The sequence below is a fragment of the Tachysurus fulvidraco genome, chromosome 7, assembly GCF_022655615.1.
Source record: "Tachysurus fulvidraco isolate hzauxx_2018 chromosome 7, HZAU_PFXX_2.0, whole genome shotgun sequence".
Classification (NCBI taxonomy): Eukaryota; Metazoa; Chordata; class Actinopteri; order Siluriformes; family Bagridae; genus Tachysurus; species Tachysurus fulvidraco.
Window position 1 is genome coordinate 10013475 of NC_062524.1, and position 25518 is coordinate 10038992.

Genomic DNA, 25518 nt, shown 5'->3' on the forward strand with positions numbered 1-25518 from the left:
AGGTATTACTTCTAGCTGTAGAAAAAGAGATTCAGAGAGAAAAGAAAGAGAATAATATACAACTGGAAAACATGCTCCAGGCCAACATGGCATCAGCACAGCGATGAGTATTTATTTATTTCATTATTTATTTTCTTTTTTTTTTTTTTTTGCAATTGCCTTAAGCCTTAAACTCACATTTGCTTGAAGCAATTTCTTCAGTCTGCTAAAAGCACATGACTGAAAAATAAGTACACACACACACACACACACACACACACACACACACACACACACACACACACACACACACACACACACACACACACACACACACACACACACACACACACACACACACACACACACACACACACACACACACAAAAAAAAAAAACACTGAAATTTTTTGGAGCTGCAGCACTGTGTGTGTGTGTGTGTGTGTGTGTGTGTGTGTGTGTGTGTGTGTGTGTGTGTGTGTGTGTGTGTGTGTGTGTGTGTGTGTGTGTTTCAGTCATGTGCTATAAGCTGGTTGTCTTAATTCATATATACTAAAAGTCTGTTGCTAGAATTTATTTAACTTTGTATATTTTGTAGATTTGTACAAACTATTTTTCCTATAAATACAGTACAGTATACACATTTTGATTGGCACTCACATATATCCTGGTCACAGAGCTATCTTTTTTCACCCAAGATTGGCTGTAGATTCACTGACCAGGAAGAAGTTAGTGAAATTAAATACCTGTCAAATAGAGGAAAGTCCCGAAGTCCATGTTTTTAAGCTTGACTCATCAACATGTTGGTTGAATGAAAGGACTTTTCCTGCATACAGTCTACAGTATGTAAAAACATCATGGTGACTAATTCAGATATACCGAGATAGATAAACAAATAAATAACTACTTTCTTTCATTAGATAACAACTATCTATTTCATTGGTCATAAAAAGGCATTGTTATCAATGTTTTAGCTTTAAAGTATTATAGAAGCACAATTCTATATGTAGGATAGCTAATAAACAGGCATTTCTGACTAGTTGACATCAGTGGGGTAAAGTTACTAATGCGTCTCTCGGGTGATCTGACCACGGCCGTGCTTATTATAAATTTAGCACGCTCACTTACTCGCTTAATTCTGCAGCGTGTTCTAATCTTACCACAGAGGATTCCTCTTCAGAGTTAACTAAGTGACAGATATTTATAATAAACAGCAGGCAGGTGTGTGAATTTGCATTATATTATTCTATTATTCTATAATATATACTGTAAATATACAGTACATACATAATATTATAACATAAAATAATCAGGTTCCTGATAAAACGGTCTTATTTTCTGTAGTCAGTGTGTCTTCTGTCTGTATAAAACGCGTTAACCTCAATAGGTAGATTTTTACAGATTACTAGCTACAATTCGTGTTTAGTTAAAAAAAAGTTTTGTTTTTATCATATGTATACACACACACACACACACACACACACACACACACACACACACACACACACACACACACATATATATATATATATATATATATATATATATATATATATATTATAAACCTTAAATACTAATCTTTATTACTATATTATATATAGGATAATGTTTATTATTATTATTATTATTATTATTATTATTATTATTATTATTATTATTATTATAGTAGTAGTAGTAGTAGTACTCTCAACTGGTATTGTAAATAAATAAATAAATAAAAAGCAGTATGTAAGTCTTTATTATTAACTCAGGGGATGAAAAAAGATGTTTAATATGATGTTCTTGAGCTGTCATGAGTCATCCTGTAATAGTATTTCACAATTGTTGTGTCAGGGATGTCAGGTTAGAATGTGGCAAATTTGTACACATTCGTAGTACTCTAGCTTAGAAATGTGAAAGGTTATAATGCCCCAACCTCAGACATGAAATACATTCGCCAACACCTTAACTAGCAGGTAGCCAATCAGGAGAGATGGAAAGCTTTAGAGAAAAAGAGTGAGAGTTTACAAAAAGAAAACAAGTTAAGGATTCTATACACTGTAGGAGGAATGAGGATAAATATAGAGCTTTATTTTTTTACTTTCTTAACATTTAAATAACAAATAAATAATAACTAATAAAAAATATGTACTCTGGTTTCTTCCCCCAGTCCAAAGACATGCGTTGTGTGCTTATTGGCATCATTAAACTGTCCGTAGTTTGTGAATGAGCGTGTGTGATTAATCTGGAATAAGCTCCAGGTTCCTTGTGACCCTTTGCAGAATAATAGCTGCAGAAAATAAACGGATGGAAGGATAGATATTATATACTGTATATGCATGCATAGATTTTAGATAGAAATTTACTTGTAGTTAATAATCTGCAGTGTTTTGATCAATATATATTTTCTTTCATCCTACCCAAGTCCCTAGACTATCAGAGGCAGAAATATTGCTTATCTAGAGGCATGGTGCAGTCACACAAGATATGTGATATACAATATTTGTTCTGATTTGTATTAATTTAACATTCTAAGAAGAATTCAGATCCACAATCAAGCAAACAGAGATCAGATAGTGGCATTTTGATCAGATGGTACAGCTGTACATTGTGGGTTGACAGTTGACAGTGCACATACAGTACAGCATACTGTAATAGCTGATTTTAAAGCAGCATTATCTGATTTTATGCTCTATTCACTGAACTGGACTGAAATCAGACTCAGTTGTTTGTTCTGCAAATGGAAACAAACAGCTCTCCAGTGTTCGCACTGTGACCTTCAAAAATCTTTAAATGTCACATTGTTTGTCCACATGATACCACATACTGTAATAATTCTCTCTCCGCTAAGTGTGTTGTATGTTTCTGTACATTTAATAGAAAGTATAATAAGCTTTCCATAAGGGGGAGCAGGTGATATGCAACATAATCCAGTGCTCCTTGTAGTTATTACATCATTTTTATTTTAGTTTTTATTTATTCTGTATTTTTCGTTATCAGGGCTTTTGTAGCAAAACTAATTGCTTTATCTCCTGCCTTCTGCTCTGGGTGGAAGTTGGCAAGGAGCAGAGTAAGTATAGTAATGATTTAAAATAATTTTCGCAATGCAGTGAGCTAAAATCAGGCAGTTTACCAGCTCTACATTTGGCCCCTGGTCGATTCATTACTCAGCAACTGAACCAACCATAATCAATTAAATAAAAACATTACCTTAGTGAAATAAATTAGTGTTATACGGACTATATTTCCACATTCATCTGCTTTAATTAAGTAACTAAACAATTCAAACATGGTTTATGTTTAATATACAATTTATGCATTAAAACAAAGCTCCCTATTTTTGTTGATGATTTCATAAAATCTATGAAATATTAGGTCATAAATATAGTGAGGCGTAAAGGCACATTTGCTACACTTGTGTGCAGTGTAATCTGGTTTGGGGGTTTTTACACATCTTGGTGTCAAATTTAGTCGATTCATTTGTGATGGCAGTTAAATAATTACATAGAAGTGAATTTATTGTCATGAGCTTTATGAGTCATTGCACAGGAAAAGCATTTAATCATAGGCTTGAATTAAACCATGGAGCAAATTTCGCTATCTAACCTGCAGAGGCTGTGATTCCTGTCACTACGGTTTGCGTACTACTCACTTCTAATTTTCATCAGCACTGTAAGAAAGATATTCCCAGATCCCCACTCTTTGAGACTGTCTACTCCAAAAGTAGTGTAGTCATGTGAAACAGATTAGCATGTGTAATTTGTGAGCGTTTGAAAGTACTGAAGTACCGAAGCATTTATCACAATGTTGTTTGAATGTCTCAGCATGTGGTGGTGTCTTAGAAGCAGTGAGAAAAATTTGAGGGTGAGATTTAGACTCCGTTCCAGTTGCTTGATATGTTCTGTTCTCACACCGGGGCCCCACATGCCTTCTGGGCTTCTGTTGCAGTAAATTGCCCCCAGCGTATAAGGGAGGTATCTGCGGTGACTAATTCGCTCCAGTGGGGCGCCATAACCAGACTGAACGCTATTGTAAGTAAAGTCTTGTGCCTCCAATGAGTTAGAACTGCTGCAGCTCGTGCTGAGATGAAGACACGACTCTTTAAGAGGTATTTTGGGTTTAGCTGCAGGATTATTCCAGCTTTTTGAAATGTTCCTGATTTCTAATAATTCAAGTCACTCTCTTTTATGGACAGGTTTCACAACTGTCTAATGGTGTGCTGTTTGGAGTCTGATCTACCTGTAAAAATCAGGGGCACTCAGCCGCCTGCTAGGGATTCAGGTTTATTTCTGTTTCCAATTTAAATCTGTGGTGCTTTGAGGGTGTCATGTAGTCAGTCCATTTCTAATTTCTGAAAAATAGAGACAATGTGGCTCAGATTAGTAGAGCGCTTTCCTGCAACCTGACCTACTCTGCTTATTAATTGTCATTAGGTAAAAACATTTTAGCAGAACCCAACAAATTCATTCCAACCTGTTTTGGCTGTGTTCAGCATATTGTGGAGAAGTTTGAGTTATTTGCTCAGTAGGTGGCTCAATCTCCATCCATTTCTCATCACCCTGCTCAACAGCAGCTAAGCTCAGAGTAACAACACTCTACATACAGAAACTCAACAGTGTTCTGGTTAATTTTGATCAAATTTGTGGCAACAAAATAATTAAATTTTTTTATTCCGATTGAAAACTTCGGATAAGTCAATTTCCAGTCATTACTGTATACTGGTAAAAATGTTTAGCAAGTTTTAATTTGTTTAAATTTTAATTTTAATTTGTTACTTTATACTTCAGGATCACTTTGTTACTTTATACGGGATGCTTCAGGGCCCAAAGAATCTAACAAAATACCCAAAAGATTGGTGGATGGACCATCAGATATTAAGCTTGTGCAACAAATCTCCTGGATCTTTGTGTAACAAACCTCTGGTACCTTTAACTGCAGTTTTAATGGTCATTAGAGAAACCGAACCCCAAGAATAAAGCATTTGTTTGTGAAACAAATCATTTTCCCGAGTGCTTATGTCTTTTTTCAGTTAAACGCACTGGAGGCTGGAGTTTTTTTTAACAAGATAACACAGCAATGTATTATGATTTAAAATGTCGTTTGTAATGCATGTTGTTTCCTCTGTGAAGCAGGTTGCACGTTTGAGGAGGATTCAAATGCCGACCTGTGCGAGTACAGACAGGAACAGGACGATGACTTTGACTGGCAGTTGGTGCGAACCTCCAGCTGGCCCTCGGTGCCCTCTGACCTCACATGGGGTGAGTTCTACAGAATGAGCCTCTTTCAGTCTTGCCACCTGTTTCCCACAATGCACCTCTATGTGCGGGGCATCTGGTGCTCCAGAATTCAGCGACTGAAAAAATAGGACAACGCTGCCCAGATGTCAATAGTGTGAAGAAAAAGAGCTTAGAATCTCTCCTAAATTCGAATGTTTATAATCGATTATGTTATGATTTGTCTATAATTTATGAATTAGTTCTTATTATGTCTTATGCCTCATGAGTTATGGATGATAATTCTTTTTTGTCCCTGTTAATGTATGTACTGTGAAAGTAAGAGCACCATAAACATCCAAGCAGAAAATGATATGAGATGTAATTAACACCTTGTTTGCAGGCAAAGACGGCAAGTGTCAGCGAAGTCACAGCTGTTGGATTTTTTTTTTAATATTCAGTGTTTGTAGCTTATGTTGTTTATTCTCACCCTTAGAAAAAAGATTGTCTTGTGCTTGATGACAGTCGTTTGCTCTTCAGCTGGTTTCACTCCAGTCTCTGGGGCTCAGCTCAGGCCTGTGCTGATTACATTTCAGCCCTATTCTGCTGAGGTGCAAAAAAAAAGGTTCAATACTTTAACTCTGTCCTCATTGGCCTTTTGGGGATCCACACACCTACACACACTTTCACAGTGTTTGATTTTTGGGTATTACTTTTTGTCTTGAGGCCCATTGTCTGGTTTTATACAAGACCTCCAGGAACCTGCAATCATTAGATGAGGTATATCAGATATGCTGGCACATAGTCACTGCTCTTCTCTGTGTATTTTTTGTGTTTAAATCCAAACTTTTCTTTTTTCTGGCTTTCTACTATCAAGTTCTTGGTGTGGTCAAACGAGCATGCAGAGATGTTAGCCAGATCTTAAAAACTAACACTTATCTGGGGTGTTAAATTCCTTGAAAGCTTCTAATGAGATACCAAATGAGACAATAGCTTAGTGCACTGGGCGCTGCTGGCTCGATAGTATTGATCCTCACTGAGATACTGCTGTCATGTGAATGAGGTGGAACTGCAGAGACTGGAGGGAAAAAAAAAAAAAACAGTGACAGAGACAGAGTTGTTCCCGTGTCTATATTCACTTTTACTGCAAGTGTGCTTGTAGTGAGACAATGGGTATAGCCAGAAGAGTTATCAGGTGAGGACACAACAGACTTTATTTTATGTTGGTCAAGAGATACAGAGAGAGAGAGAGAGAGAGAGAGAGAGAGAGAGAGAGAGAGAGAGAGAGAGAGAGAGAGAGAGAGAGAGCAAGCAGAGTATTTATCTTCCAGCACCTTTACTCTTATTACATAGCCAACTACTATTCAAATGTTTCAATAAACCTGCATAAACATCACCTTTCCTCTTATAATAAGCTCCACTCTTCTGACAAGGCTTTCCACTCGATGTCTGGTTTGTGCTCATTCAGCTACAAGATCTTTAGTGAGATCAGTCACTGATTCTGGTTGAGAATATGGTTCAGTATTTCCAGTCACGGATCTATGAGGGAAGAAGGTCTTCTTACTCGACGCTTGGCACATGTCATTCTGGAATGTTTGGAAAAAAGTGCAATGCTCTAGCATACAGAGACATTCTAGACAAGTGTATGTTTCCAACTTTGTGCCAACAGTTATGGGTGTGGTGTAGTGGAAGCTCAGCTCAGTAGATATGCCAATGAACATCTTTTCAGACGGTTGTGTGCTCAGATCCCAGCATCACCAATCTGCCCCTGCTGGGTCCCTGAGCAAGTCCCTTAACCCTCAACTGCTCTATTACATAAAAATGTAAGTTCCTCTGGAAAAGGTTATGCTTTAAAATGCCATACACTTTCATACACATTGTATTTGGATAAGATTGCAGATTATCAATAAGCCTTTACATATAATTTTTTTATTGTCCCCTGATGATTCACAAGATCTCATAACATTTCCACAAAGTCTTTTGACCTTAAATGAGGCATAAATTCTTTGCTAGAAGGACTTCACCTTATTCTGCAAAGAAAAAAACCTGAGGAGGAAAAAACAAAAACAAAGACATGATAGCATGCTAACTTATACTCATTTACCTCTCAAGACTCATGCACATTTGAATGGCATTGAGTTTGGTGTCTTTGATGTTGAAGTATAATAAAAGAAGCAGCTTGTAGGCTCTGGTTCTCTCTCTCTCTCTCTCTTTTTTTTAAGAAAGGCTGAATATAATCGTAAAGCCCAAGGACTCAATATGCATTAATAGTGCAATTAACTCAGCTCTTAATTGAAGGAAGAAAACTTTATTGATGTAACCTTTGAAGCCAATGGAAATCATTAAATGCGCAAATTACATGGGGTCGTATTCAGAGTTGCTACGTCTGCGACTTTAGTTAAGTCAATTAAAATTCAATAAAGTTAAAGCAGTAAAAGTACCTTGTATTCAGAGTGAAGTTAAGCAGGTACTTAAGTTCGCTTGATTTTCCGGGTTCTCTATTTATTTCATTATAATACAGGTCTTCAAGGTTACCAGAGTTTTCTTCAGGAAATGTGTATGAGATGGTGGGGTTTCAACAGTGACTAGCTTATTGTTTTTAAAACATGATAACATTCATACTGTATTTTGTTGCTACTGTATTTTGTTCTTGCTAGAAATTATTTGCCTCATAGCCAATGGGAATATATATTATGGTGGGGACAAGCTGTGAGATATTCCTACACTTGTGGGAACATGTTTCCAGCGTTAATGAGATTAGGCACTGAAGTTGACTGAGGAGGTCTGGGGTTGAGTTAGGTCAAGGCTTTGGGCAGGACACTCGAGTGCCCCTTCAACCATAATTATATATATAAAACATTTATGTTACATTTACAGCATTTGGCTAATATTTGAATAAAAACCTGAAATAAATTTCACATAGCAAAGACAATTTCCCTAAACAGTTGTTCCCTAAAATGATGTTGACTCCGATATAGATTAGCTATGAGAATTAGCAGATCAGATTTCTTCTGAAGATAAAAAATAATTCCTTCACTCAATACAGATGTTGCGAAACAGAACAAAAGGCTCCTAAACTGCAGCAGACAAAACATTTAACCTGCAGCAGAGTTTTAGTTTTAAAAACATTGAACCCATGGCAAACTCCCAGCAGTGCAAATCGTTCTAAACAGATATACAGTGACCTGTCTTTAAACACACCTACAACGTTCTCTTTTTATCAGAGGACAAAAAATGGAATTTCTGCCTATTTTGTTGTGTCCATGTTCAGCATCGAATGGCTTTGTCATGTCTCACTCTACAGCAGGGATTAATATGAAGCTCATAGGAAAGTAGACTTTCAGGAATATAAGAATTAGTAGTTTTTCATGATTATTTCTCTTTTTATCTAGCCTACTAGAGGCAAAATATTCATTTAACCCCCCCCCCCCCCCCCCCAAAAAAAAAAAAAAAAAAATGTTTTCAAAGTAAATGGTGATATTAAACCCTGTTCTTTGAGATGCCCCACTTACTTCTTCTTAAGCAGCTAAATTTTGAGGTCGTTATCTTCCAACCCAAAATTCTCACACTGAAAGCCGACTATCAGACTTGTGGCCATAAAACAATTCTATTTTATATTGATTATGACTGATAAGTCAAAAACAAGTGTATCATCATCATCATCAGCAGCAGCAGCAGCTTTCCTTCCATCACTCCTTCCCTCCCTCCCTCATTTACTCATTCCCTCCCTCCATCCCTCTCTCCTTCCTTCACTCATTTACTCATTCTCTTCATCACACACTCAATCACTCACTTACTCATTCCCTCCCTCATTTACTCATTCCCACCATCACTCACTCACTCACTCACTCACTACTCATTCCCTCCCTCCCTCCCTCCCTCCCTCCCTCCCTCCCTCCCTCCCTCCCTCCCTCCCTCACTCACTCACTCACTCTTGTCTTTTACACTTTTCCCAGCCCTGTTACTGTATTTATTCACTTGCTAACTGCATATTCTCACTTTCTCTCAGTACCTTCGCACCTGACTGCACGAAAGAAATCATCAAAACGACAATGGCAATTTCAAGAGATTCATAAACGGTGGAATGATTTTCGGTGAAAGACGTTCCATCATATAAACTGTGGATTTCAGTCTCAGATTCAATTTACAGAACTCTCTTACACAAACACACACACACACACACACACACACACACACACACACACACACACACACACACACACACACACACACGTGCACAACCTGTGAGTTTCTATTTTTGCTATAAATCTTTTTTCCTCAGCAGTTGAATGTTTTGCTTTGCAAGACTCACTTAAAGATTCCCCATCAGATTCTCGGACACATTTTCTGAACCGCTAATCTAATTCTCAAAAACTCATAAGTGCAATTCTGAGAACAGTAGACATATTTCTCACTTTAGCACCCTTGCAGATGGACTTTTAACGTTCAAAACTTCAGCTTCATACATAAAAACACGGCCAATCAGTACAACACAGTCATACAAAATTTCAACACTGAATAAACAAACAAATGCCAAGCAAGTATATCAGCACTGAATTGATGAGAGATAAATTTCAGCAATCGTTTAAAATTGTCACTTGTCATTCTGTGTGGGATGATCCAGATAAAATCTGGGCCAAGGTATTTAATACACTGTGAGATTAGGTGTCCTTCACTGAAGATTACACTATGAAGATCCTTTAATGATAGACCTACATGTTTGTGTAGAAAGCTCTGGTTAGAATGAATAGTACCAGTCTTAATCCTAGTATAAAGAAAATTTAAAAGCAAGAGAAGAGAAGTTTTAGAAGAGTAAATGAGGAAAATATGGATTGCCATTCTTCAAGGTCAGTTTGAGGTAATAGGGATATTTTTCTACTCAATTGCTGTCATGGAAGCTTTGCAACTCACATTGCAAGGCGTTTGTAAGAAAACGGGTGTCAAAATCCAGACGCAAATGAAGGGATAGACAGACAGGGCTTTTATTAATAAAATAACAAAACCAACAGACACAGGGAATAGACTAGAGGAAAAACTTGTGTAATAAATACACAACATGCAAGAAAACCAAAAACCAAATCACAAAACAGAGAACACATGATAACAAAGGACATACAAGTACAAGGACTCAGCAAAAAACAAACACAAGACAACAGGTATAAATAGGGGAGCTAATTAGTGAAACATAAGGATGAGGGCCCAGATTCATAAAAAATTTAAGAATAATCTGAGAGAGATCCTAATTTAGCTTAAACATTACTAACTAGGAATCTTATCTTAAGAGTGATTCAGGACCAATCACAGAGGAACTCTGTAAGCAAGGACAATACACCAACTTTTATCTTAGAGATGAGGTGAGGCTAAACCCATTACTAGGTATGACACTTTCTTTTTCTGTGATTGGTTGTCTAATAAAAAAGAAGAGCATTTGTAAAATCTGGTCTATTATAAGCCTTCACTTTGACTCTATGTTAAGATATTTGAGACTACATCGTGTAGGGATTACTTTTGTGACCGATCATTCTGGAGATGTTCCGTATGTCACATAACATCTGTATGTTCTAAATGTAATAAATGTAATGTAAATGTAAACATCTCCGACACAGCTCAGAAATGTCATAGAGAAAAAAATAGATCATTTTTGTCACTATGGCATTTCTGCGCTGTGTGTGTTATCTTTAATATGATTGATCAAAAACTAATCCCTACATGATCTAATCTGTATCATCATATCAACTCGCTATCATTATAAAATGTTGTATACAATACTTCTCCCTCTTCAACTTTCAGCCATTTTCTCTTAAGCCTCCTCACTACTCCTAACTCTGTTTGACCTTATGAGCTCTTTTAAGGGTTAAGCTGGTTTATGAAAAACTTTTATCTTTACTAGGATTTTCTCTTTAAGAGGAAACACCCACATTTCTAAGAATTTTCTTAGAATTATATCATTAGGAGAAACTCTACACTAAGAATTTGTATGAATACGGGCCCAGGTGTGCAGAGGCAGGAACAGGATAAGGTTTGGGTAGGGCTACATGTGAAGACACAAAACATAAAAGCACATGTCACAAGACATAAACAAACCCCTGCCAGATCACCCCCTGGTGTTCCAGCAGGAAGCTGTCCAATTCATCATGACTGAGTTTGGCATGTAGACTACTATTCATTCATTCATCGAACCCCAACCCTGGAGGTGTGAGGCTAACGTGCTAACCACTAAGCCACCGTGCCCCCCATGTAGACTACTAATGTTTTATTATTTAACGTGAGTAAGCCTGTATTTTAAATAATCACTTGCTCGAGTATAAACATTCAAAGCTGGCCTACAGTATGAATTTCTTCTCCTGTTGCTGGCTTTCAGTTGGTAGGTTTATAGGGAACATTTCACAGTAACAGTACATGAATAATACTGTTAACTAACACTTACTTAAATATGAAGTTTAATACTAATCACAAACTAATGAAGAACTAACCTTAACCACAAATTTATGCTTGAATAAGTACCAATCACATGCTAGTAGATGTTTATTTGTTAACATAGTAAATGTCACGTAGTAAAGAAATCAAAACTGTTCTATAAAAAAAAAAAGAAATTAAACAAACATCATTTCTAATTGTTTATATAATTTGCGGTACACAGTGCAGCTGTGTACACACATCATTGGCTGGATGGCATTTATGTATACACAATTATAAAACACACTAATTATAAACACCAGTAATTTTATTTCAACCTGTTATACACACCACAACGTGCGTGCTCTGAGTGCTTACGACCGGAGGTTGTTCTGCTTTACACATGTCTTCTATAAGATTATTCCCTGCTGATTTAGTCTTATTGAAGCATGTTTGGTTTAGTTTAAAGTTTAGAGGAAAAAATAGAAGGAATAAACCAGAAAAAACAAAGAAAGAATTAGACTAGCCTGAGAAACTAGGTCTGGTACAAGATGTGAGAACAACATTACAGAGTGTTTGGAGTTTATATTCATTTAGATTATTATTATTATTATTATTATTATTATTATTATTATTATTATTATTATTATTATTATTCTTTTAGTATGACAGGAACAATAACATCACATACATATATAAAGGATCACAGTATATAAATTTATTATTAATTACATTCATTATATTGTCAAAGAAACAAACAAAAATATAATACACATATCAGGGTTATTCCCTGTATATTTAGTAAGAAATGTTTTTTTATTATTATTATTTTTTTCCTACAAAAGGTTTTCTGAAGAAAAGTATTCAAAGATTCAATACAACCTTTTCGCTTTATTATTTCTTAGTTCTTTAAGGACCTCAAAGTTCAGTTTTAAAGAGGGTTATACCTAATATTAGGTTTAATATTAGTCCATTTTTGTTTGTGTATATGGTATTTCCAATACAATATTATAAAAATAATCAAAATATGCTCCAAATTTCCATATAGAAAGTACAAGTTGTTTCCCAGGCGATCAACAACGTTAAAAATGCACCACACATAATGTGACGCCGCTAGCTTATTGTCCACCGGAGTGTGGTCAGCCATCTTACATTTTTTTCCCAGTGCTTAGTAACTCGCCCCTTTTCTGATACATAAGCAAAGATATGAGTGTAAAATGCATGATGTGTCCAACATTCTGGAAGTGCAACATCCGGGAACTTGAATTGCTTGCCTGGAACAGCCAGTAATTCCTCGACACTCAGATCTCACTCACTTTTCAGCAGATATCTTCTCTTGGATACAATAGATTGAAAAGCTAAAAGCTCGTCTTGAAGATTTCAACCCACTCAATACTGTATGAGCTTATAGAGTACAGTTTTAAAAGAGCAATGACTCATAATCTCATCTTTGTGGCGTCTCACAGATGAAGACGAGTTCTCTTTACAGTCTGGTTCCTCTCAAGATTTCTTCCTCATGTCATTTCAGTGAGTTTTCCTCACCACAGTCACCTCCGGCATGCTCATTAGGGATCTAAATCTATATCTGGGTTTCTGTAAAGCTGCTTTATGCTTTATGTCCATTGGAAAAAAACAGTATATAAATGAATTGAATCAACATTATAGAAGGAGTCTCTAGTCTCACTTTGTAACGGTTTGAAGGTCTCAGCTTCGGAAAAAAGGTATTTCTGGTATCTTAGTAAAACGCCAAACTTTCTTTGTTTGTCTTATTAACTTCACAAAAGAAAAAACAAGGTTGGTGAATGAACATTGTACTTAAGGTCACTATAAAAAAAAAGCTATTTATTACTAAGTAGGAATTCTATTTGCTGTAGTATAAAAGGAATTAAACACTTTGGGATGTGATGATATAGGAATTGTGTATTCCTAGGATTGTGTAGTCATAGGAAACAAATCCACAACACTAAAACCTTTTCATGTTTCATTTCTTTCTTGGTATTAGCTTCTGGGCAGTGAACCATTCCATTGATATAATTTGGCTTGTCTTGTCTCACCACTAATTTTTCATAATCAGTCATTAGAGCAGTCTAAAGGCCCTGAGAAATCAGGAAGAGAGAATTGTAGGACAGGCCAGAACCTGGTCAGAACCTGGTGCATGACACTATTTCCTGAGATTGCAACATGTTGTAATGTTACGCTTGACGATGTTTTTTCAGCACCTCGGGCTCATTTGGGATCTAAAACCGCATCCTGATCCTCAATTTTTTTATGCAGTTGATGCTGTTCAATACAGTTACAACAGACTTGAATCGATGTTTGAAATGTACAATACGCCTGGCTTTGTTCACGTTGAATCATTTTCATACACAAATGTGTGCCATTAACACAAATAAATAAATAAATACAAAAGCCTTCACATCAAACACAGATATCATCCTCTTTCAGACTCCTTCACTATTTTATTATTAATCTTTAGTACTTTATTTGTGTCTGTTATATGCCTGTTCAGAATCTTGTCTACAGTAAAGACAGATGATGATGATGATGATGATGATGATGATGATGATGATGATGATGATGATGATGTGAAAGATGCTGCCGTTCTCATGCAACAGCAGTCTGAAGCTCTGCATCAAATTGAATTATTAGCACACTGCTTTGAATATTTTTGGTTTCTCTTGTTCTGGTGTGAGTTGTGACATATGTTCCTTGAACACCAGAGTGTAAATATATCTCCATGGTTTCTACAGCACAGCCTGCAATAACATCCTCAGGATTACTGGTATATCGTTCTATGCAGTTATGATGCAGTGAAGTGATCTTACTCACATGCCAAATCTTATTCTCTTGCATATAACAGATGCTGCAGGAGGTTCAGCGGCAGCTAAACCCGTCAAGTTCAACTATAGACAATGATCCACATATCATTTGATGAATTAAAAAAAAAATCCAGACTCCGTCTTCTGCACGCTACTCTTTCACCCTCTCGTGCAGTCTCTTGCCCTCATCTACAGTATGTGTGTGCGCTTAGTTGGACATTTTACACCTGTGAACAGGTACAGCAGGTAAGAACATCCGTGAGGACAAATTCAGAAATTGTCACTGCACAGGGGTACAATTCAACTACGTGCAGAGGTGCAAAGTAGTACTGCTTATCCGAACTTCTCGGGTCACGGGGAGCCTGTGCCTATCACAGGCGTCATCGGGCATCAAGGCAGGATACAGCCTGGACAGCGTGCCAACCCATTGCAGGGCACACACACTCTCATTCTCACACACTACGGACAATATTCCAGAGATGCCAATCAACCTACCATGCATGACTTTGGACTGGGGGAGGAAACCTGAGTACCCGGAGGAAACCCCCGTGGCATGGGTAGAACATGCAAACTCCACACACACAAGGCGGAGGTGGGAATCGAACACCCAACCCTGGAGGTGTGAGGCAAACGTGCTAAGCACTAAGCCACCATGCCCACCCAGACATATGTACAGATATACATAATACATAGATATACAAATAACTTAAATACAGAGAATATATACAGTGACATATTTCAGTTATGAGGGTTTCGTAAGTGTTCAGTGGGAATTAAACTGTCAGGAGGTTAGTGAGTTGAAGAGTTCAGTAAGGAGACCGTTGTGGGGTTAAAGCTGTTCCTCAGCCTGCTTATCTCAAACTGCATCCCTTATTTATACAGTCGTGAGAGAGTCAATGGTTTATAATCTTAAAGCTACAAAGATAGATCTCAGAGAGCTCCTCATTTAGCTTAAAGATTTCTAACTAGGAATCAGGACCAATTTCAGAGGTCCTCTTAGCAAGGAAAACACAAAAGCTTTTATCTTAGAGAGGAGGCGGAGCTAACTTCTTTACTAGGTGACATATCCTTTAGAAAACTATGATTGGTTGTCCAATTAAAAAGTATGAGAGCACTTTTAAATAGGGTCTATTATAAGCCTTGACTTTGAAATTACAGGCCTAACTAATCCTACCTGTTTAACCCCAATCACACACACACACACACACACACACACACACACACACACACACACACACACACACACACACACACACACACACAAACACACACACACCAAGTATCTTATTGTAGAGACTACTTTCATTTCTGGCGCTATGTCATTTCTGCTCTGTGTCAGAGATCTTAGTGTATCTCTAATATGGTCAGCCACAAACACAATCCCTACACAATCCAATCTGTAGCGTCTTCTTAACTGACTGTCATCCGTTTGTCTGTAATACAATTCTTCACCTTGTGGCCATTTTCTCCTCTGCTAAAGAAACTCTTAAGCCTTTTACATGTCCGCTCTTCTCCTTACACTTCTTGATCTTAAGAGTTCTTTAAGATAAAATTAATATAAGTCTATAGTTAATATAAACATGCTTGTATTTGTGCCCAGGTTTGTCAGTACTTCGACATAATTGTTGGCGTGGATATAGATTGGTACTAAATTACGGATGTGCACAAAGTACCTGCTGGTTTTGTTTGTTTGTTTGTTTGCTTGCTTTTTGTAATATTTGTGAAGAGGGAAAGGAGAAGCTGGAGATTATTTTCTGAGAAGAAGCAGGGGCGTAAATAGAGAAGAGTACAAAAAAGAAGGAGCTGTCACTGTAATTGACATATACTGGGCATGGCTGTGCTGAGTCATCTCAAGAGAAAATAGCTGAAGAAAAGCTGTGTTCATCTTTTATAATAATCTTCACAAAGGGAGACACGTGTTTGAATAAGTCTCCGTACCTGATCTGTCAGGAGATAGACAGAGACTTCACAGTAGGCAGCTTCGTACTGCATTGTCCTGTTTGTTTTAGTTTAGTAAGGCATCTGCTATTAGCTGATTGCATTGCTGCTGTATGTCTGGGCTATTCACTTCCTGTTGATAAATTAGCATTATAATCCAGCCTTTTATTACTGCTTTCATGATCAGCAGGATGTCCTAGAAGCCCCTGCAACCTTGGAGTCCTGTCTCTTTTGCTTATTGCCTGACAGTGCTCCCTGTCAATCTACTCAAGTGGAAGGTGTGGATTTTCTTTCTCTTTTCTCTCCACACTTTCTAGCACCTCAGATCTATATTTAGCTGTGTGTTCATCTCTCTTGTTATCTCTCATCACTCAAAAGTTCTTCAGAAGCTCATTCTAATTGTCACAACTGTTTCATTCCAACAAGGTCGATGCTTACTTTCAATAGGGGAACTAAAATCCCTGCTATGAAGTAGTGTGTAAGTATATAACATATACATGAATTATATGGATTCAGAATGAAAATATACAAGGACAAAAGATCAGTCCCTAATGACCACCTTTCACTCAAAACACTTTCCCATTGTAATTACTGTAGACCAGGTTCAATGTATTTTTTAAAATTTATTCTATTTTATTGCCACAGTGTGGTTGAGAGCTCGAATCCGATTGTTCAGAAGACTTTAGGAATATTTATCTAGCTATTGTTTCTATAGTTACAGCTCATACACAGACACTTACAGACCCAGCAAAGAATTTTAGTGCACTCATAAAAACTGTAGTAGAACCAATTAAATTATTCAAAAAAGTGTCAGTAGTTCAGCAATCCAAGTTTCACCAGTCACTTGCATTTATATTAATTAATAATCTGAAAGAAATCTTTTCAACAAAGCAAAAAAAGCTTTGACAATTTACATGTATTAGTCAGATCTGTTCTACCACCATCACCCTTCACATACCATTATCAATAGTGACTTACATTTTATATCTCTTCTTTTTTTTTAAAAAAAAAACAAAAACAAAAAACAAAAAACAACTAAGTGGCTTAAGTTCCTTGCCCAGAGGCCCAGCAGTGGTGGCCCTGGGATTTAAAGTCACAACCTGCTAATTGGTAGCCCAGCACTTTAACCACTAGGCTACCAACACCACCAATATGATCAACAAAAACAACAACTCTTTTTACCATTCAGTCACTTTTGTTGTGTATTTGTACTTTGTAAGTAAGCACTTTTTATGTTGCTGGGTTCAGTTGGTTAGCTGGCTTTTTTTTTTGGATTGATAAATGTCTGCTACAAATTACAAATCTTTCACCTTCCATTCAATGGACTCCAGCAGTCAATCAACTTGACTATTAAATAATGTTTTAAGGTTGTTCGGTAAAATTTAAACTGTACTGAAACTGGAGCACAGGGAACCTGGAGTATTTCCCTGGGGACCCGAGGCACAAGGTGGGGGAGCTAAACAATAACAGGGCACAATCACATTCTCACACATCCACTGTCACCCTCCAAACAATTTAGAGATGCAAAACTGCCCACATTGTATATCTTTGGGGAGTAAACCAGAGGAAACCCCAAAAGGACAAACTCCACACTCACAAAGCAGAGACAGATATCGAACCTCCTATCGAATGGAGGTGTAAGGTAAACAGATTAGACAGTTTAACAGAAATAGAAATCATTGTGTAAAATGTGTTAGAAGCTATGCTGCTTACATACGCAGTCAACTGCCCAAATGGAAGAAGATAATTGTCTGATAATTGGACTTCACCTGTACAATATTAAAACCATTTTCTGAACAAAAACCACCTTATCTCATTTGACCTGCCATTTAAGAGATCACAGTCTGAATAAAAGGAATAAAACGGAAGACTAAAGAGCATTTTGAAGGAAGTTAAAGATAATAGAATTTCTTAACAAAACGAGACTGGTGAGGGAATCTACAGTGAGGCCAGGACTCTAAAGGACCTCTGCATTAGCACAAAAGTGGCCCAGTGATGATGTGTTTGTTTGGTGTCATGTTGTAAAGCGATACAGTATGTGTCCTGCAGACTTAAAACAGGATATATTTTAATTAACATAAAATCTACAATAAAATATAGTGATGGCAGGATCATGCTCTGGGGACACTTTACAACTTATCGTCAATATTGAACGATGGAAAAAAGTACAAGGGTACAGTGCAAGAAATCCTGCAGATACATTTAGCAGGACAACAGTCCCAAGAGCATAACCAAGACAGCACAAGAGTGTCTAAAATCAAAAAGATGAGTCTTCTACACTGGAAAAGTCAAAGTCCAGATCTGGATCCATTTGAAAATCTGTAGCACTGTTCACATATTACAGTCAACAATTAACATCTTGAAGAAACAAACTGAAGCTCCTGCAGATATATGGTTGAACGGTTGAGAATGTACCCCAAAAGTGTACAAAGCTGATAGGAACTTAGCCCAACAGACCTCAAGCTGTTATTGCAGTGGTTCAACAAGCACTAATCTGGAAAAAAAAAAAAGAATACTTATGTGAGCAGAATTTACAAAAAAACTCTGAAAATGTACTTTAAGAGCATAATGGTTTGAAGTAAAAATGCCATCTGGAACAATTTGCATAAGTGTCATTTGTAATCCAGACAACATTTACGACTTTTAAGATGTTATAACAAGTCCTAGAATACTTTTTCTTTCTCTGAGCTGTTAAAAGTTGAATTGGTGGTGCCCTGTCTCTACCAGAATGTACAAGGCACAGCTTCACAATATTACAATAAAGTGGCACTATAAATTTAGGTGTAAGACAATTGTGTGTTTTGAGTGTAACTCTACAAATTTTTGCCACTATTTTGTAACTGGTGTATGTTTGGTGTTATCCCTTGGTTAGTTACCTAATTTATATTGCTGTGCCTCTAGTCATGTTTGGATTGGATTAGTTTTATGGGGACATCTCTAATATATCCACACACACACACACACACACACACACACACACACACACACACACACACACACACACACACACACACACACACACACACACACACACAATAATAATAGCTTTAGCAACAATTGTAGCAGAATAAAACAGGAGGCATGAGGATCTATTGATTTTCTATTTATCATATGCATTACTTGGTCATATGATTGCAGTCCATTTAGCATCCAAACTGTTGAATAGGTGCACTTATTACAGTTAAGGGAGAACCTGCAACAATTTGAAAAATGTCTCTGAATGTGAGGTTAATATCTGGGGTAAGGTCACTGATATACTCTCTGCAAGACTAAATATGGCAAATACAATCAGTATATGCATAGAAAATCACATAGATGTATCTAGACATGGACTAAAATGATCAGACAGCCCCTGAGCGTGGCAAAAAACAACAGGCTTGTAATTTTCTCAGAGATGAATGAAGAAAAGCACCAACAAGCCGAATCCTGATGGAAATACAATCACAGAAGAGAACTTGTGAAATAGGAATTTCTGCCAAATCCCCATGTAATTTTAATCCCATCAGAATAGGGTTTAAGTTTCATTGCAACTTGAATCTATCATGCATTTGTGAGTCTTCTGTTTCCTAGTTTCTATTTCATGTTCCAGTCCTTGCATGTGTTACTGTTTATGGATATAGATTATCCTACTTTATTGCCTGTCTGGACTGTGAACATTGCTTTCACTTCTGAATATGATTCCTGGATTTCATTTCATAATCCCCACATCGAATACCCAGACCTTTCTACCTGACTATCTTTCCTGCATGTTACAAATTGTTGATGTTATTTAAATCCAGCATCATAACACTTTTACACCTCATCACCTCAGAGAGACCAAATCATGGCAAGCTACATGGGGAATCAAAATATTCACTGAATCTAAAGAGGGTGAGAGGAAGATGCCCAGGTTAGTTAGTGGATATTATGGTGTTGACACATAATGGGGCAACACATGGGGCAGTGATTAGTTTATGTTTTCAGAACACTGTTAATGTTTTTGTGGCTTTTTTGTATTTATATGGAGTATCTGGGTGAGGGAATTGTGGGATTTGGAGCATAGTGGGGTGGGGTGGGGTGCATTGGGGTAGATAGGCACAGTGGACTCGCACCTCCAGGGTTAGGGGTTTGAGTCCCATCTCAGCACTGGTTCACAGATTTGGCATGTTCTCCTCATGCTTCAGTGTATTCCAGGTATTCTGATTTCCTCCCCCCATACATGTTAGGTTCCATTTGACCATGTTGAGGATAACTACTACAGAAAAGGGATGGATAGATGGATGTCATCCGAAGAAAATGAAGAACAAATAGTTACAACCGGGAATTACACAAAGCCTTACAGGTTGTGGCAAATAGGAAGTAGCTTAAACTATTTTTGAGGCAGAGTCACAGAAGATTTACTTGCAAGGAGGAACTAAATAGGGTTTATGGGTGTTTTGAGTGAGGAGACAATAGTCCAATAATCTAGAAAAGCCTTTCAGTAGCAGTACAAGATAAGCTAGGAAAATGGCATTAGTTTCTAACTTGTATGTCTTTTCGGAGACAGTCTCTAGTAGAAAACAACTTAATAGCATATAAATGTATCGACTAGCTGTCCTTGAGCCACCAGAGGGAATTTTGAAGGATTGCAATTATTTCTCGGTTCAGCAGAATGGTTTATATTTATTGAGGGATGAATCAGAAAGGCAACTTTTAGGGGGTTGTTTTTATAGGGCATTTATATGGCCCTGGAGTTTTGCTGTGGAAGCGAACAGCAAGTTAAATTTTGCACAAGGATAGCAGTCTGGGATTGTAAAAGACCCTTGTCGTAATGAAACCTTTTGAATAGAACACTGAGGGACTTTCTTTTTTATATATAAGCATGGCTAAGGTTTGGCATCTCCAGCTCCTTCACAGGAGCTGTTTATTTCTGGGTGAATGGCTCCCTGAGAAGAAGATGGAAATGGTGAAAATAAGAATCTGTTCTCGTCTGCTGGCCCCTGAGGCTTGACATGAGATCCATGAAAGTTGTCTAAGGCTACCAAGAATATGGTCAGATGAACTGAGCCAGTGGTCACCAAAACAAACTTAATGAACAGCTTATTGTTGGTATAGAAGTCATGTCAAACTGTGTCAAAACCTAAAAAAACCTTATGATTCATCTAAACTTTGCATATCCAAAAATACAGTCTTTTCAGTTGTCCTATTTCTCACTTAATGTGCATAGATTTGATCATTAATGATATCTGGAGATTGTGACTGATTAAAAAAATAACATATAAATGAATGATTTTTATCAGAAATTGTAATCAATTATACATTTTTTTTTAAATGAGTGTAAACTGTGAATCGTTATGTGGAATGTAAATTGTATATCATTATTCTGAACATTTTAACAAATCCTGCTAATCATTCTGGACTTTACTTTACTTTAATCATTTGCCTGCCACTAATTTGAATTATCTATGTGTGAATCTCTGTATTCCAAATAATTATTCAAGAGATAAGAAGGTTTATCTCCTTTATTAGGGTAAATATTGTAGCAGAGCTGAAAATGCTGCTAAATATAAAATTTAATAACAAAAGATGTGAAAGGCAAGTCTGGTAGGTGGTAAATCTTGACAGTTATAAGTTATAAATCTGAACAGATAAAAGTGTTTTACATTGACATTAAATCAGAGTTTGATGTGCTGATTAAACATGTATTTAAGCCAAGCAATCGTCTACAAACAATAAAACTCAGCGATAGTAAAGCTAACTTGCAGAGGCTAAACATGCTAGTAGTGCAGTACACGCTACATCATGAAGCATATACAGTACATAGCATATAGTTTTAGCTGTACACCAAATCTGAGTAACTTGCCATGGTGATACACAGACACTAATCTCTTCAGTTTGTAATTAGACAGACTGTTAAAATGTCCACAGTTCAACTAAAAAAGAGTTACACTTATCAAGACCGATAAGAGTGTTTAGACACTCTGTATACATGACAGCTGTCAAATAGCCAACAGAACTCTCCGAGTTAATCCGCAATTATTTTAGCACCAACATAAGAGCAACGATCAGTCGAGTGAAGAGACGTTGAGGCGATTTGTGTTTAAATGTCATGACATTGGATTACGCTTCTGCTCACATAATCCTAACACACACAATACACGAATGACATTGTAGATATAAATAAGTTTTAAAATAGTTTCGAATGATTTTTCATCATTTATTATTGTTGTTGGCTCTGTTTATATGGGCTACACTTTATTCCAAAATTATTGGTTTATATGGTTTATGTGTTTTGTGATGAGTTTGTGTTTGAAAAACAAAACAAAATGAGCAGACAATGTAGAATTATAACTTATCCTAATTTCATAGTATTTCTATTTCAACATGTTAAAGGACATAGAACTAAGGACATTTTACTTCAGAACACCCAATTTTTAGGTGGGTATTCCAAAATATTGGAATATGTGATAATCTTGATTTGGGAATTCTGTTTCAGTCTTGTGTCACCTAGTGTGCCTGATGGGTTGATAATATTTATTGCGTATTACAGTAAATCCTTTTTATGAAATAAATAAACAAACAAACAAACAAACAAACAAACAAACAAACAAACAAATAAATAGCAGTTGCTTGTAGATACTCAATATAGATACTCAGTTTATCAGACACTGAATTTGGAATGTTTGGAAAAATATCCTGCTATCCAGTCAATATGGATATTACGCATATTAATTGTCCTGCTTTTACCTGTTTATTTGCACTTTATGGAGTCTTGGGTGCTGTTTTGTTGTCTGGGAGATTGAGACACTGTGACACTTTTCTGGAATACATGCAAAAAAGAAACATATTTCAGTTGATGTAAATAACTGCATATACTGTATCACAATCAGTGTAACATATTTTCAAGCTTGGTTAGAAAAAAATGGGGAAAATGCATTTTAACAATACAAAGAGGTAGTTTAAAGTTTGGTGATATACAAAAGAGCATTACAATAACCTCAATATTGAATGATGCCAAAACACTACAAGATTTTTTTTTGTTTTGAACATACCTATATTTGGCCCCTATACAGAGTGACTTAGAATTGTATCTCATTTTACACAACTGAGCGATAAAGGTTTAAGGGCCTTGCAACGGGGCCCAGCATTGCCACCTTGGTGGACCTGGAATTTGAGCATACAGTATACTCTTCTGATCAGTAGTCCAGCACCTTTAGCAACCACTTAACTACCACATCACCACCTCTGTTGTTTAGATCTCTGTAATTCATTTTGGAGTGAAGGCCCACCATATGGTCTATTACTAAAATCGTATTATTGTTGTTTTATTATATTTACGAATGTGGTTTGGAGCACAACCCATACAAGAAGCTGTATGAGTAAGAGCCAGGCAAGCTGTATAAGAGAAAATGTTCAACCTTTGCTACTCGAGAACAAATCCTGAATATGAAAATAGAGTCGCAGAGTAGAAGGTCAGCAGGACACAACGTTGCCAGTGTTGCATATTACTACGCAGTCCAACACCTCCCAACTCTTCCCCACCAGGTCTCTATTAAATAATGAATTGGTTGACATTGAATTGCTTTACACACAAAAAACCTGCCTACACTTCTGCATTCATCAACAAATCCATGTGTGATTTATCACCTTTTAAATTAAGCCTTTCCTCCAACCCTTCTGTATATGCTGCAAACAGCATCTTCTCTTGAAAGACATGATTTTCTTTCATTCTGTCTGAGTCAGCTGTTCTCTCATCACTGCTGGAAATGATAAATAATGTCTGCTGGATAACGCGTGACCGTCACACGTCTTGCTCTCAAAATGCATGTTCCAGTCATTCCAACTGTTCCTATCTGATAGTGCTGTTTATCAGCTAATTGATATACAAATGTTGTGTCTGTCTTAATTAATGTCTCAAGAGAGCTTCAGACTGGGATGATGCTCAATCAGCACACTGGGACTCATTTATCAAAGTGAATATGAATTTAATTGATTTATTACGTAAAGCTTTTGCAGAAACATTTACACAAGAAATGTGGAATCTATAAATATACAGTGAGTTTAAAAGTATTCAGAGTGTGAATTTAGTTTGAAGGTTATTTACAGTAATATGAAGTTTGATGGGCTTCAATCGTGTATAATAGACTGACTACACCTTCAGGTGTATATATCTAGTTTATTTCAATTGTACGAATGATTTTCTTTTCAAATTTATGTCTTGAAAGAACACAATCTAAAACAAATCTGTAAATTAAAGACAAATCATTAGGACAAAAGTAATGGCACCCCATAACACAACAAAGTGTTGATGTGCTTCTGGTAGCTGAGCTGTATTACTGGAAGGTTTTGTACACATCACATGTTTTGCTTTTGTTTAGTGGTAATTTTGTCATTTGTGAAAGTTTTGGGCATCGCTCAGTGTAAATCCTCTGTGTTGACAACATGCTTGGTAATTTATGGTAATAAGGATATACAGTATGACCATTACCAAAACTTTTGTAAATCAGACCTCAAGATCTGTTTGGCCTAAAAAAATATTTTCTAACAGATATTGATATTAATATTGATATTGAGGCACTTTAATCTTTGTTCCCATGGACATTTTAGTAAAAAAAAAATAAAAGACAAAATGTTTACTGTTGGTTGCTGAGGTTAAAGAATAATAATTATTTCCTGTCCTCACATGGATAGTTATACAAACATATGTGCACTGGTGTGTAAAACTGGACCTATTATGAGTAAGAGTTTTGTGTTTTTGTTTTCTCCAATTTTGCTGTCGTGTCATTTTACCTATTATTGTTGCAGAACTTTCAGAGCATAATGGTGAAATCTGCTGTTTTTATTTCTGGCCTGACTGAGTCACTACCCCATGTAGCCACTTCACTAGTTTACCTGCTAGGATGAGTGTGCATGAGCCAAAGTGTGTTTAAAAATAAAACAGCACAGCACTCATCCAAAAAGAGTGATGTCAGCAGCACCATCCTACCAGCACTTCTCACCAAACGTAAAAAATAGAAACAGCCCACATGCCTCATTATCTGCCAGCAACTTTATTTTTTTCTTCTAATGTTTGGGGAACATTTTCAAAGAATGATTTTTATTAGACATGACTGTGACTGTGAGTCATTAAGACATGTAAACATACACAGAAACACACACATATACATATATATGATTTGATAGACTAACACACACACACACACTTTCTCTGTCTCGCACTAACACACAAACACACAC

The 25518-nt window shown here is 36.7% G+C and overlaps 1 protein-coding gene across 5 annotated transcripts in view; it reads left to right on the forward strand.

Annotated features, from left to right (window-relative positions):
• Window positions 1-25518, forward strand: part of ptprua (protein tyrosine phosphatase receptor type Ua) — a 232253-nt gene that overhangs the window by 50054 nt on the left and 156681 nt on the right. For 4 of the 5 annotated variants that reach the window (XM_047816652.1, XM_027143997.2, XM_047816650.1 and 1 more), the window contains exon 2: window positions 5087-5215. In XM_047816652.1, the coding sequence (XP_047672608.1) occupies window positions 5087-5215 (129 nt within the window). The remainder of the gene's footprint in view (window positions 1-5086; window positions 5216-25518) is intronic. The other variant, XM_047816651.1, reaches the window with a different exon arrangement.